This window comes from Elephas maximus, chromosome 23 (assembly GCF_024166365.1).
Source record: "Elephas maximus indicus isolate mEleMax1 chromosome 23, mEleMax1 primary haplotype, whole genome shotgun sequence".
Classification (NCBI taxonomy): Eukaryota; Metazoa; Chordata; class Mammalia; order Proboscidea; family Elephantidae; genus Elephas; species Elephas maximus.
Window position 1 is genome coordinate 33,939,780 of NC_064841.1, and position 15,938 is coordinate 33,955,717.

A 15,938-nucleotide genomic window follows, 5' to 3' on the forward strand; every position below is an offset into this window, starting at 1 on the left:
TTTTGACCCACCTATGTCCCACAAATTCATAAAAACCAGGCCATGAACACCAAATCTATGGTAATTTCCCTGAAGTTCCCTTTTTCACCCTTTCCTTGCTCCACGCCTGCTTTCACTGGGCACTGTCTTAGCTTGGCTCTGATCTTCTGGTGTTCTCTACCTCCTCTCCATGCCCTAAGCCATTTCAATCTTATTGCTAGACCTTGGATGTTTTGTGTTGACATGCTGTTTCCAGGATGAAACTTAGCTGTCCTCAGTGGCCTTGTCTGTCCTCTGGCTCTGCGTCCAAGGCTGTCACCAGGAAGAATCCTTTGTCTTGTGCCAGATCCACAGAGTAAAATCATAAACTTGATCACTCGGTCAGTAGGTCAGCTCTTTCTTTTCAGTCTCATCCTTCCCCCCACCACATTGGTGACTTCAGAAACAGTTTTCTGACCAAGGGAGTGACACAATCACGTTTTTGCATTTGAACTCTTTCCCTGGATGCAGTGTGGAAAGTGTTGTAGGCTGCTGAGACTTTGTTGAAAGCATGTAGACAAGGAGACCAGCTGGGGGACTGATCCTGAATTGTGTCCCCTGCCTCACCCCACAGTGATCTTGTTAAAGAAATAACATAATTTCCCTTCTGTTTGCTCAAGTAGAAAACCTGGGTTTGATCTTAGATTCCTTCCTTGTCCTCCCTTTTGTCAGGTTCCCACTTTAGATCAGTTTCCAAGTCAAGTCTATTTCCTCATATTTCCCAGATGCTCCCACTTTTCCCTTCATTGTCTTTACGCAGTCAGACCAGCATAGTGTCTCTGTTATTTGGATTATTGAGATAGTCTCCTAACTGGCCACCTGCTTCCGGCTTTACACGCTCTAATTATTTTTCTATAATACAGCCAGAATGGTATTTCTAAAATACCAGTATGACCATTTCTCTTAAAGCCCTTTTGAATCCTCATTGTTCATAGGATAAAAATCTCAATTCCTTATCATGGCTTACAAGGCTCTGCACGACCTGGCTCCTGTCCAACCTCAGCAGTTCCATTTCTTGCCACTTTTCCCATCTGCACTTAATGGCTGGTCATGCTGGACTTCTAGTTTCTTGAACCTCACATCACTCTTTTCCACCTGTTTCCATGTTCTTTCTTCCTTGAACATTCCTTTGCCTGGCTAAGTCCTTTCATCCTTTAGGTCTCATCTCAGACTTCACTTTCTCCAGGAATTTTTTCTGCACTCAAAGGGGTGAAATATGTGCCCCATCTGTACAGGTAGCTCCTGTATGTCCCAATGAGAGCACCATTAAACTCTTGAAATATTTCAGTTGCTCTCATGCTTGTCTGTATTCCTCTCTAGACTGGAAGCTCCATTGTGTCTCATATCCCAATACCTCTTACAGCAAATATAATGAAAATAATGCCTGTCTCTCAGTATCTTTGCCAACCGCTCTGAAGCTTCTGTACTGTCTTTGGTTCCTATCATTTTCTTGGTATTTTCTTTGATTGCACTCATCTGGGGACATATTCTCAGCCCACTTGCCCTTTAGTGGCTGCTCACCACCTCTATAAATTAGTTTCCTCCTCTGATCTCCATTATTCTTTAGTGTGGTCCTTTGGTTAATTGCCATAGCATGCATCACATCCACATTACTTGATTATAGTAAAACATCAATGTAATAATGAAGAAGATACTTAAGCTCGTGATAGATAATAACAGTGTCCTGGAGATCTAGGTTGGCTTAGGCCTACAAAAGAGGGAGTGAGTAATGCTGACAACAGAAGACCAGAGTTTTAAAAAGAAGAAAATGACTTGAGTCAAAAGCTTGATGAGCTGAGATATTACTATCAAAATCTTCTGTATGACCCCGGACACCTTCTTAACTCAGTACTGATGTTCACCCTTCAAGCAAAGATTAGACAGGCCCATGAAACAAACAATAATACACATAGCTCAACCATGTATACGAGGCTAAATGAGCACAGCAGCCCAGGGGCAAGGACAAGAAGGCAGGAGGGGACAGGAAAGCTGGACGAATGGAAATGGAGAATCCAAGGTCAAGAAGAGGAGAGTGTTGACACATCGTGGGGCTGACAACCAATTTCACAAAACAATATGTGTAGTGATTGTTTAATAAGAAACTAATTTGCTCTGTAAAGTGTCATCTAATGCACGCACACACACACACACACACACACGCACAAAATCTTCTGTACCGTTATCTGTAAGGGGACTCTGCGCTGTCCTCAAAAGTGTCTTTCTTATTGTCTTTCTTCAGAGAAAACAGTAGATTGTGCTTAGTTCAGCTTTTGTTCAGTCACCTTTTGATGGCTCTTACACCAAAACCTCTTTAACAGATTCTTTTTTTTTTCCAAATAGGTCCCAAGCTTTTTTAATTTTTTTGGCGTTATACCTATAGGACACTAAGGTAGAAATTTATTTAAGTTTTCTAGGATTTTTCTTAGTAAAAATGTATATTCTGCCTACACAGAATAAAGCAGTTATTTTAAACACTACTTAAAACTACTTGAATCTTTTAGAGGAAAGGCAATATGAAAATTAGGAAGTATTTTCTATTTTTTTTATTATACATAGTTGTGCATATATAAAGACATGGTTCATATATAAAGTGAATTATGATTTTAAACCTCTAGGTTATGCTATAGGAAAAATAAAAGTCTGTTTTTAAGAGATACCTTGATTAGGGAGAACACTATTTGAAGGCACATGCTAACTTTGCAAGTTATATTTCAAAGAGGTATAAAGGAAGTAGTGGAAATATTTCAGCACTTATTATAATTTTAATTTAAGGACAAAATACAACATAACATTATGTTGCCTTGGTATTTTATTGTTATACTCACCTATAATTTTTTTTTTAATCTCAAATGAACATTTTGTATTTAAATCTTGTTTCTTCAGAAATGCTCGAGAACTGCGGATGGAGAAAGTGCAGTTAGAGCTGGAGAACCAAGAGATGGAAAAGAAACTACAAGAATTAGACTCCACAATGAACAAAGAAATGAACAAAAGAGAGTGGGTGAAATTTTGAGACAATTTTAGAGGAGTATACTGAATTATATAAAGAAATATTTTATATGTTATTGTCATTCCAATAAAAATCTTCATTGAATGAATAATTTGCTGCTTTCCCTTGTGAACAAAAAATATTAAATTTCCTTTCATCTTTCATTTTACGCTCGTTATATAGCATGTTGCTTTTTCAAATTGCCATTACCTTATTTCCTTTAGACTCTATTTGGTCCTATCCTTTCTTATTTTTATGCTTAGTTACTCTTCTGAACCATTTTATGACCTGGAATGTTTAGGACAGCAATGCAAGCTTTGGCCTTTGCTCTAAAATTGCCATCAACAAGAAATGAAAACCAGTTTATTTTTAGCACTATTCTGAGGGCAAGAGTTTGTATATACATATTTTTCAAAGTTATTCAAATCATCAAGTTTCTTTGAAATATTTCTAGCAAATGCTGGTTATCTGAAATTTTATTAATGAGAGCTCTCTAGTATTTTACCTGTGTATCTGTATTTACTACACTGAACATTTTTTTTTAAATAGTAAATAAATACGATAAAAGTTCAAGTAGAACTGATAGATATATAATGAAAATTATCTCTTCTTAAATCAAGGCTGACTCCCAGCCCATTTTCTAGAACCACTTTAACAATTAAAAAAATATTTTTCCTACAAATGTTTTACCTTTGTATAAGCCTCTGTACGTACATGTGAGTTAATGTGTGTGTATGTCTGTGTGCATCTTATGTGTCTTTGATCTATATTTTTACAAATGAGATCATCTATAAAAATATGTGGATTGATTCATACCCTGCTTTTTTATTTAATTTATCTTAAGGCTCTTGCCACATCAGCACACATTGATCTATCTCATTCTTTTAGTGACTGTATAGTATTTCTTTGTGTGGATATAATAGCATTTATTTTTCAGATCATTATTAAATTTTCAGAATTTTGTGATTGTAAATGCTGCTGTGAGTATCGTTCCACATGTACTTTTGCTTGGATATTCAAGAGTATCTGTGGGGCAAATTTTTTAGTTGTATGATTTTAAATCAAAGTGTACGTACATCTTAAATTTTGAAAGGCATTGAGATATGGTCTTCCAAATAGGCTTCAACAGTTTACACTTACTCCTGTGGAGTGTGAGACTGCATGGTTCAAGTACCTCTGCTGCTACTAAGTATTACCATACTCTGTATATTAAATTTACTTTTGATTGATGTTCAAAGTGATAACCATTAAATGCGTTTGAATACCTTCTGAACCATTAAAGCAGTTCAAATATGTTTATTATAGTTTCAGTATTAAGTATTTGTCATTAGATTCCAATTCTTTGAGAAATATGCACAGCACATACACATACTTCTCTAATAGCCAGCGCATCGGTTTAATCAAGGCATCATGTTGTACATCATCCTGGGTGACAAAGTTTATGGTGTTTTCTGCTGCTCCTCTTTTGATGACTTCTGGCCACCTCTTTTCCTTTCACTGCTTTGAACTTAGCCTGGACTTCTCAGTGAATCATAATATTCCTCTGGGAATCAGATTCCTGGTATCGGCCCCCCAGAGGGAATTGTCCTTAGCTGATGAACCTTTTCTAGATATATTTTTTAAGCAGTTCTAAAGTTTGACTGAGTTTTCAGAATAGTAAAATGCTTTTCTAAGGTCACACAGATAGTAAATGTCATGGCCAGAATGAGAACCTGTCACTCACTGGTCAAGAAGATAGAAGTCCAGTGTTCTGATCCTGGCTTTATTATTTATTATCTGTGAGACCTTGGGCAAGATTTTGTCTCATTATATTTTAAGTGGGAATTGGACTCCCTGCCCTGGTGACTTAAAAAAAAATCAAATAAAATTGCCTTGAAAACTGTAAAACTAAAGTTTACCATCTTTGCAATTTCTGTCACCTTTCAGTGTGGAAGCTAATCTAAAGTCCTGTTAAGGAACTCATCACTTAGTAGGTCTGCTGAATATTTCTGGGTATTATTTTGCTTCCTTTTTCTCTTTAAATTTGTGGACCCTTAGCTTTTAAAACTGCGTGGCAATCTTTAGTATTTCCTGTGAATCAATAAAACTGTCTTTAGTCATTGTGAATGTCTGAAAAATGTAATATTTCATCCACATCCATGTTTGGACATTTAATTTTCATTTGTTTCTCCACAGAAGTCACAAATATAGTAGAACTATATTTTAAAATTAATGAGGATATTGTGACATTATTGATATTTTATTTTCATTTTGTGGTGGTCTGTTACATGTTAACAACTGAATTTCTATTTCCTGAAACAGGGAAAATATATTTTTTTTCATTAAAAGGAGAAGTATATTTAGTAATTACATTTTGCCTTCTGTTTATATATCCTGAAGGTCAAGTGGATATCACTGGAAATCAGGACAAGCAGGCAAATTGGGTAATCAATCACACATGATGTCACAAAATAAAGGAAATGTTGTTAAGGTAAGAAGATACCATTTGATTCTCAGGCAATTTGCTAAGCAAGAAATATAAGTTATTTTTTCAGATCTTGAATTTCTTTCCATACTTAAGAGCCAAATAATCTTGTTTCAACTTTGCCTAGTATTAGATTTTTTTTTTTTTGTAGGTTAATTATTTTGCAGCTTTCATTAATCAGATAAATATTTTTCTTTTTTATCTGTAAGTTGACTTAGAAATTCACTTTGAGTCAAATCTAGTTCAATTCTGGTTAATGTGAATTCAGCTCAGTATGTGAAATAGTTCTATATTAAGCTTATGTTTTTGATATAACAATAGATTTTTTTCTGCCTTTTTATTGTGTCACATTTGTTTAATGTTTTATATACTGCTTAATTATTATTCATATGTTGTTGATTCTATATATGAAGATACCCAAGAAAAAAATACTTTCAGATTTCCCAGCCATACAATTGCTTTATCTTTACTGTATATTATAAAAGTAACATCACACTATATTTAAAATTAAAACCAGATGTGTCTTTATGGAAAGAAAATTGTTACATTTCTGAATTATTTAGTACAAGAGCTGTGACTTTGTAAGTTTTAATTTATATAGCTTTTTATTTTTTATATACCTAGCATTAAACTTTCATTGGGCCAGTTGGCATCTATAAACATCATACTTGGTGCTTCTAACCTTTGTGGCTTCTAAAAAGTAATTTATTCTTTAGTGTCATTCTTACTAAGACAGGTTTCTTTAACAGTTTTGGATTAAAAGTTTTATAATTCACTATCCATTTTCCATTATCTTTCTGAGATAGTGTTCCATGTTTCAGATATTATTGTAAAATATTAAAACTGCTGAATATTTGAGATTAATTTATTTATTTATTTAATAGTATTTATTAATTGCCTTTGTTGTCTTTCAGTGAGTTATTCTTGTTTTCAAGGAGGTCCTTATCTAATGTGAAAGATGAGACACATATGAGAATATTTATAAAATGTCGATATGTAATTTTTGCCATATCCATTTAGTGTGTAAATAATATGTACTTGGGAAATAATAGTTTAGCTTTACAAATATTTGAGCCTGCTGGGTGTATTTATAAGGAAAAAGTGCTGAATAAAGTATACTCCCAGTTCTCCCAAACCTCATAACTGAATATCAGGTAAAAGGCATGAGGGTTGGGGAGCTGTAGGAGGTGGGTCTGGAAAGCAAGATTCTTTGGCTGGAGGGTAAACCTTGGATACCCAGCTGGGGAGTCTTGATGTTTTTCATTGGGTGAAAGGAATTTCCTGACAGTTTTGAGCAAAAGGGTGGAAAGATTAAGGTAATGATTTATAATGATTGATCTCGTCAAATATCCAGTGTGTTTGGAGTTAATATAGAGCAAGTGGGATCCAAACTTTTTGATCATGTACCACATCAGTAAAGAATATATTTTCAGCGTGGACTTTTTTACACATGTACATGTATTTAGTTATAGATAGAACTTATTTATATACATATTAGCTTAGTAATAAACTATGTGCATTAGAAAAAAATATGGATATTAATGATGAGGTAAATATAAACATAAATAGATGTTTCTTTTCTACTCTGGTCTTTTCTGAGCGCCTTCATGAATGCATGCATATATGCTACCTTGGAGCCACTGACACAGAAACAGAGAGACTCTTTGGAAAACTTTTTCTTTATTGTGGTGAAAATATACACAGCAAACATTTGCCAACACCACAACTTCCATTTTGCGATTCAGTGACATTGATAACATTTTTCATGTTGTACCACCATTATTGCTATCTTTTTCCTAAATATTCTACCACCATTAACATAAACTCAGTGGCCCCCAAACAGAAACTTTCTCTTTTTCCCTCTCTCCCACTCTTGAAAACATTTTATAATCTTTGGTTTCTATATATTTGCTTATTTCATATAAGTGAGATCATACAGTATTTGTCCTTTTGTGACTGACTTATTTCTCTCAGCATAATGTTTTCAAGGTTTTTCCATGTTGTGGCATGGATCAGAGCTTCATTTCGCTTTACAGCTGTATAATATTCTATTGTATGTATATACTGTATTTTGTTTATCCATATATCTCTTGATGGACATTTTGTTCTTTCCACTTTTGTGCTACAGTGAACATTGGTATACAGGTTTGTGTTTGCATGCCTGCCTTCAGTTCTTCTGGGTAGGATTGCTGTATCATATTTAATTCTATGTTCAACTTTTTTAGGAACTGCCAAACTGTTTTCCACAGTGATTAAACCATTTTATATTCTCACTCACAATGGTTATTGGTTCCAGTTTTTCCACAACCTTGCTGATACTTGTTGTTTTCCTTTTTTGTGATCATTGCCATTCTAATAGGGGTGAGGTGATAACTCAGTGTGGTTTTCATTTGCATCTCCCTAATGGCTAATATGGCTAATGATATTAAGCATCTTTTCACATGCTTGTTGAGTATCTTTTTGGTGAACTGTCTTTTCAAATCCTTTGCCCATATTTTGATTTGGTTGTCTCTGGAAGTCTTTTAAAATAATCTAGAGTGCAGAAGAAAAGTGTCTTAATTACAATGGTAGCAGAAAGAAAAAAGGGAACCAAAAAACACTGACAGAAGAAGAAGTCAAATGCATAACTGATATTCTACTTTTGATTGACTAGAGGTAGTACAAAGAAGAGAGGTGAAAAAAAAGAAAGGTTCTAGGGTATAGATTTGAAATTTTGTTTGAGCCTGATGTGATAGTTGAATCTGTGGGAGTAAGTGTGTTTCCTCAGAATTTTTTAAAAGAAGAGAGTTGTGAAGGATAAAGCTCAAGGAAGGCCAGTGTATGGAATAAGGTGGCAAAAGTAACTTTAATGTTTACTGAATATCTGTTTTATACCAGGCAACGTTTGAACTGCTTTTCCTGTACTATCTCATTAAATGCTTATGCCACTCTGAAGAGACCATTGTTATTATTCCAGTTTTAGAGATGAAGTAACTTACAATCAAAGAAGTTAACTTGCTCAGGGTCAAGTGGCAGGGCCAAGATTTTGATTAAAGGTTTTCAAGCTTGTTCTAGAATAATTTACTACCTCTCCAGTGAAGGGAGCCTGAGAAGAAAGAGAATGGTAACAGTAGAATCAAGGTAGTGTGATTTAATGGAAAATGCAAGTAAAAGGGGGGAGTTTTAGGAAACATGGAGAAATCAATATTGTCTGATACACTGTGTAGTGAAACAAGTTTTGAGGGAGTTAGACCAATGTTTCTTAGAAGGGGGCAGTTTTGCCCCCACAGTGGAAATATGGCAATGTCTGAAGACATTTCCAGTTATTGAAACTGGGAGGGGGGATTTACTGCTGACATTTAGTGGGTAGAAGCCAAGAATGCTACCAAACATCCTATAATGAACAGCACAGCTCCCACAACAAAAATATTATTTGGACCAAAATATCAATGGACTCGAGGTTGAGAAACCCTTATGTATTTCTGACTCATCCAATAGATTTGTGACCTTAGGTAAGTCATTTAACCTTTCTGAGCCTTTGTTACCATGTCTGTAAACAGGCATAGTAATACCCACATAACCTACTGCATGGAATTTTGAGCAATATGTGAGATAATATATGTGAAACTTCTTTGTAAATTTACCTGAAAATCACATTAAAATGCCTATTTATTGAGAATGAATATTAAAAAAATTGAATTTGATGATTGGGCCATTATTAAAGTAGATGTTGTCTTAGTTATCTAGTGTTGCTATAACAGAAATACCACAAGTAGATGGCTTTAACAAACAGAAAGAAATTTATTCTCTCACAGTTTAGAAGGCTAGAAATCTGAATTCAGGAAGCTGGCTTCAAGGGAAGGTTTGTTCTCTGTTTTCTCTGGAGGAAGGTCCTTGTTATCAATCTTCCCCTGGTCTAGGAGCTTCTCAGTGTAAGGATCCTGGGTCCAAAGGACTTGCTGTGCTCCTGGAACTACTTCCTTGGTGGTATGAGGTCCCCTGTCTCTTTACTTGCTTCTCTCTTTTGTATCTCAGAAGAGATTGATTTAAGACACAAGCTATTCTTGTAGATTGAATTCTGCCTTATTAACATCATAAAGGCAGGATTTGCAACACGTAGGAAAATCACATCAGATGACAAAATGGTGGACAGTCACACAATACTGGGAATCATGGCCTAGCCAAGATGACACATATTTTTGGGGGACAAAATTCAATCCATGACAGATGTGAAAAGAGATTTCAAGTGATTGAAAAGAGAAGGGTGGGAGGCAGTAAGTAAAACTAATATTGTAGTGAACATGAGAACAGAGGAGGAGGAACTCTTGAGGGTTTAACAGGATCAGGAAAGGTTTTATTATATTGTTTTTTTAGAATCAGGGATAAGGTCTAGTTGGATCAAAGAACCATTTTGTAGATTGAGGGATGGATGCATTAGTGGAGGAAAGATTGAAGACACAGTTGAGAGAGGTGTCGGTTGCTGGTGATGTGGTCACTGAAGAGGTGGCTTATAGAGGAGGCCTTCGCTAAATGGTTCATAAAGGAGGCTTTCACCAAAGGAAGGAGGACAGATTTTCTCTGAAACAAGAAAGATGGAGGTGAGAACAGGTGGCATTAAAAGCATATTTTCACAGGTAGGTAAGTTTCTTTAATTTTTGTTTGACAGGTAGTGAGGCAGGTGACTGAAGCATTTGAATGGGGGAAAATCCCAATATTCCTAGTAACCCTTTTATGCTTCTTGGGACAGAATGCATTCACAAACATTTTCAGGTTCTCAGGTGTCTTGGGAGGCTACTTGTCCCACTAAAAGTATATGCTGCCTTCCAATGGGGGCTTGTGTAACAGTGAAAAATGACAGAAATGTTCTTCAACAAAAATTGACTAAGGTAGAAGGCTTAGATATGAGGCAGAGCATCCAGGAAGTGTGATTGGGTCAATTTTGTGTCTTTTGTACATCTAGATAGTCCTTGTAAGCATATTGTGGGTTCCCGTGTGATAGTTAGGGAGCCCCAGAGGGTTTGACTTTTTTTTTTAATGTGTGTCATATTAAGAAAACCAATGTAACAAAATGGAAGGCCCCACCCTCCAAAAGTCTTTGGGACAGATGGAACCCACTAAACATTGCACCAGACTACCAGCAACATTTTGTGGGAAAATATGCCTATATGAAATTTTCAAAATTGATATTACCAACCAAAAATGTGAACACACTCAATTAGTAAGCATGCATTCCACTACTGAAAACACGTGGCGTCATCAAAAAATTCGAAACAGAGGTGGGGCTGAGATGGCTAACTAGTCAGAAGCTTCTGCTCAACCCTCTTGCAACAAAGACCCAAAAAAAAACACAAGTGAATCAATTACATATATGACAATCTATGAACCCTGAGCATCAAACACAGCACTAAGGAATCGATCTGAGTGACAGGGGAGCGAGAGATGTTGCAGAAGCAGCAGTGAGTTGCCGAACCCACGCGGTGCCTCAGCTCTGATTCCTTGGCACTATTTTTTTTTTTTATTATGTAGCACGAATGTGGAAGGGCTGATGGTAGTTTCCTGAGACATGGCAGATTCAGCAAAAGAAGGCAAACAAAGTGGCGCACCCCTGACCCTGTGGGGTGTCTACAGCGGGGCTGACTGCAGAGTTTAGGAAACAGCTGCTTCAGTGAAAAAAGGCCAACAAATTGCTGGAACCCCAACCCCCTGGTGTGACAGCGAGGGTCTGGCTGTGGAATTTAGGAAAAAGCTGCTTCAGGTTTTAAAGGCAAGTGCAGGATGCAGTCCTAACCCCCTGGAGCAGTCTCAGCAGGGACCCTGCTAGTGCACACAGGCTACCATGTCTCTGGAATCTGAGATGGAACAGCACTGTCAACACAAGATAAGTGATTTTGTCTAACTTATCACGTGATCTTATAGCTCCTTCTTCTGAAAGTACTCTCTCCTATCTATCTGATCCCTCCCCCCTTTACCCCAGCTGGCTTCATTAGCAGTTGAATTCCCTGGGCCCAAGATAGAATGTGCTGCACTCTCTTGGCCTGGGAGAAGGAGCAAATTAACAAATGGGGAAAAAATACTTTCCTGACTCCCCTAAACTGGAAGCTCAGAGCAGAAGAGGCTCCAGTCTGGGCATAATGGATCCACAGACTTTGACATTCACCCCTACATGGAACCAGGTGGCTATTATAAAGCAAGGGCAAATCTGTTAGAGGTCTGACTGTAATTGTTTCAGCTGTGAGGTGGAGAGGTATGTTTTGGAGGTCTGATACCACTCTACCTATTAAAAACAGCCCTCACCTACAATTAATGTAATCCATCACATAAATAAAACAAAAGACAAGAAACACATGATCTTATTAATTGATGCTGAAAAGGGATTTGACAAAGTCCAACACTCATTCATGATAAAAACTCTCAGCAAAATAGGAATAGAAGGAAAATTCCTTAGTATAATAAAGGGCATTTATACAAAGCCAACAGCCAACATCATTCTAAATGGAGAGAGGCTGAAAATATGCCCACTGAGATTGGGAACCTGACAAGGATGCCCCTTATCACCACTCTTATTCAACATTGTGCTGGAAATCCTAGCCAGAGCAATTAGGCTAGATAAAGAAATAAAGGGCATCCAGATTGGTAAGGAAAAAGTAAAAGCATCTCTATTTGCAGATAACATGATCTTACATACAGAAAACCCTAAAGAATCTGCAAGAAAACTACTGAAACTAATAGAAGAGTTCAGAGTATCGAGATACAAGATAAACATACAAAAATCAGTTGGATTCCTCTACACCAAAAAAAAAAAAAAAGGAATATGGCGGAGGAAATCACCAAATCAATACCATTTGCAGTAGCTCCCACAAAGATAAAATATTTAGGAATAAATCTAACCAGAGACGTAAAACACCTGTACAAGGAAAACTACAAGACACTACTGCAAGAAACCAGAAGAGACCTACATGAGTGGAAAAACATAACTTGCTTATGGTTAGAAGACTCTACATTGTGAAAATGTCTATTCTACCCAAAGGGATCTACAGATACAGTGCAATCACTATCCAAATTCTTTTTTTTTGTTGTTGTTAATAATTTTTATTGTGCTTTAAGTGAAAGTTTACAAATCAAGTGAGTCTCTCACACAAAAACCCATATACACCTTGCTACACACTCCCAATTACTCTCCCCCTAATGAGACAGCCCGCTCTCTCCCTCTACTCTCTCTTTTCCTGTCCATTTCGCCAGCTTCTAACCCCCTCTACCCTCTCATCTCCCCTCCAAGCAGGAGATGCCAACACAGTCTCAAGTGTCCACCTGATCCAAGAAGCTCACTCCTCACCAGCATCCCTCTCCAACCCATTGTCCAGTCCAATCCATGTCTGAAGAGTTGGCTTCGGGAATGGTTCCTCTCCGGGGCCAACAGAAGGTCTGGGGGCCATGACTGCTGGGGTCCATCAAGTCTCAGCCAGACCATTAAGTCTGGTCTTATGAGAATTTGGGATCTGCATCCCACTGCTCCCCTGCTCCCTCGGAGGTTCTCTGCTGTGTTCCCTGTCAGGGCAGTCATCGGTTGTAGCCAGGCACCATCTAGTTCTTCTGGTCTCAGGATGATGTAGTCTCTGTTTTATGTGGCCCTTTCTGTCTCTTGGGCGCGTAATTGCCTTGCATCTTTGGTGTTCTTCATTCTTCTTTGATCCAGGTGGGTTGAGACCAATTGATGCATCGTAGATGGCTGCTTGCTAGCATTTAAGACCCCAGACACCACTCTTCAAAGTGGGATGCAGAATGTTTTCTTAATAGATTTTATTATGCCAATTGACTTAGATGACCCCTGAAACCATGGTCCCCAGACCCCTGCCGCTGCTACGCTGGCCTTCAAAGCATTCAGTTTATTCAGGAAACTGCTTTGCTTTTGGTTTAGTCCAATTGTGCTAACCTCCCCTGTATTGTGTGCTGTCTTTCCCTTCACCTAAAGTAGTTCTTATGTACTAATTAGTGAACGCCCCTCTCCCACCCTCCCTCTCTTCCCCCTCTCGTAACCACAAAAGAATGTGTTCTTCTCAGTTTAAACTATTTCTCGAGTTCTTATAATAGTGGTCTTATAAACTATTAGTCCTTTTGCAACTGACTGATTTCACTCAGCATAATGCCTTCCAGGTTCCTCCATGTTATGAAATGTTTTCCAGATTCCTCACTGTTCTTTATCGATGCGTAATATTCCATTGTGTGAATATACAATAATTTATTTATCCATTCATCCATTGATGGGCACCTTGGTTGCTTCCATCTTTTTGGTATCGTAAACAGTGCTGCAATAAACATGGGTGCACATGTATCTGTTCGTGTAAAGGCTCTTATTTCTCTAGGATATATTCCAAGGAGTGGGATTGCTAGATTGTATGGTAGTTCTACTTCTAGCTTTTTAAGGAAGTGCCAAATCGATTTCCAAAGTGGTTGTACCATTTTACATTCCCACCAGCAGTGTATAAGTGTTCAAATCTCTGCACAGCCTCTCCAACATTTATTATTTTGTGTTTTTTGCATTAATGCCAGCCTTGTTGGAGTGAGATAAAATCTCATTGTAGTTTTGATCTGCATTTCTCTAATGGCTAATGATTGTGAACATTTCCTCATGTATCTGTTAGCTACCTGAATGTCTTCTTTAGTGAAGTGTCTATTCATATCTTTTGCCCATTTTTTAATAGGGTTATTTGTCTTTTTGTAGTTGAGTGTCATGTAGATTTTAGAAATCAGGCACTGATCAGAAATGTCATAGCTAAAAACTTTTTCCCAGTCTGTAGGTAGTCTTTTTACTCTTTTGGTGAAGTCTTTGGATGAGCATAGGTGTTTGATTTTTAGAGCTCCCAGTTATTTAGTTTTTCTTCTACATTCTTTATAATGTTTTGTATACTGTTTATGCCATTATCAGGGCTCCTAACGTTGTCCCTGTTTTTTCTTCCATGATCTTTATCGTTTCAGATTTTATATTTATGTCTTTGATCCATTTTGAGTTAGTTTTTGTGCATGGAGTGAGGTATGGGTCTTGTTTCATTTTTTTTGCAGGTGGATATCCAGTTCTGCCAGCACCATTTGTTGAAAAGACTGTCTTTTCCCCATTTAACTGTTTTGGGGCCTTTGTCAAATATCAACTGCTCATATGTAGATGGATTTATGTCTGGATTCTCAATTCTGTTCCGTTGCTCCATGTGTCTGTTGTTGTACCAGTACCAGGCTGGTTTGACTACTGTGGTGGTATAATAGGTTCTAAAATCAGGTAAAGTAAGGCCTCCCACTTTGTTCTTCTTTTTCAGTAATACCTTATTTATCCGGGGCCCCTTTCCCTTCCATGTGAAATTGGTGATTTATTTCTCCATCTCATTAAAGAATGTCATTGGGATTTGGATCAGAATTGCTTTAAATGTAGATCACTTTTGGTAGAATAGACATTTTTATAATGTTAAGTCTCCCTATCCAGGAGCAAGGTATGTTCTTCCACTTTTGTAAGTCTCTTTTAGTTTCTTGCAGAAGTGTACTGTAGTTCTTTGTATAAGTCTTTTACATTTCTGGTAAGACTTATTCCTAAGTATTTTGTCTTCTTGGGGGGCTACTGTAAGTGGCATTGACTTGGCGATTTCCTCTTTGATGGTCTTTTTGTTGGTGTAGAGGAATGCAACCGATTTTTGTATGTTTATCTTGTATCCTGATCTCGGCTGAACTCTTCTATTAGTTTCAGTAGTTTTCTACTGTATAAGTTTTCTGTGTATAAGATCATGTCATCTGCAAATAGAGATACTTTTACTTCTTTCTTGATAATCTGGATGCCTTTTATTTCTTTATCTAGCCTAATTGCTCTGGCTAGGACTTCCAGCACAGTGTTGAATAAGAATGGTGATAAGGGGCATCCTTGTCTGGTTCCTGATCTCAGTGGGCATGTTTTCAGCCTCTCTCCATTTAGGGTGATGTTGGCTGTTGGCTTTGTATAAATGCCCTTTATTATTTTGAGAAATTTTCCTTCTATTTCTATTTAGCTGAGAGTTTTTATCATGAATGAGTGTTGAACTTTGTGAAATGCCTTTTCTGCATGAATTGATAAAATCATGTGATTCTTTTGTTTTATTTATGTGGTGGGTCACATTAATTGTTTTTCTAATGTTGAACCATCCCTGCATACCTGGTATGAATCCCACTTGGTCATGGTGAATTATTTTTTTGATATGTTGTTGAATTCTATTGGATAGAATTTTGTTGAGGATTTTTGTATCTGCTTTTTTTTTATTCAAGAGGGATATAGGTTTATAATTTTCTTTTCTTGTGGTGTCTTTACCTGGTTTTGTTATCAGGGATATGGTGGCTTCATAGAATGAATTTGGTAGTATTCTGTCCTTTTTATACTCTGAAATACCTTTAGTAGTAGTGGTGTTAACTCTTCTCTGAAAGTTTGGTAGAACTCTGCAGTAATACTGTCTGGACCAGGGTTTTTTTTGTTGGGAGTTT

At 37.0% G+C, this 15,938-nt stretch overlaps 1 protein-coding gene across 4 annotated transcripts in view; it reads left to right on the plus strand.

The window, feature by feature from the left end:
* The window catches only part of ZBBX (zinc finger B-box domain containing), a 170,223-nt gene that overhangs the window by 20,423 nt on the left and 133,862 nt on the right, over positions 1 to 15,938 (plus strand). For all 4 annotated transcript variants that reach the window (XM_049867303.1, XM_049867306.1, XM_049867305.1 and 1 more), the window contains 2 exons: positions 2,902 to 3,015; positions 5,387 to 5,477. In XM_049867303.1, coding sequence (XP_049723260.1) covers positions 2,902 to 3,015; positions 5,387 to 5,477 — 205 coding nt within the window. The remainder of the gene's footprint in view (positions 1 to 2,901; positions 3,016 to 5,386; positions 5,478 to 15,938) is intronic.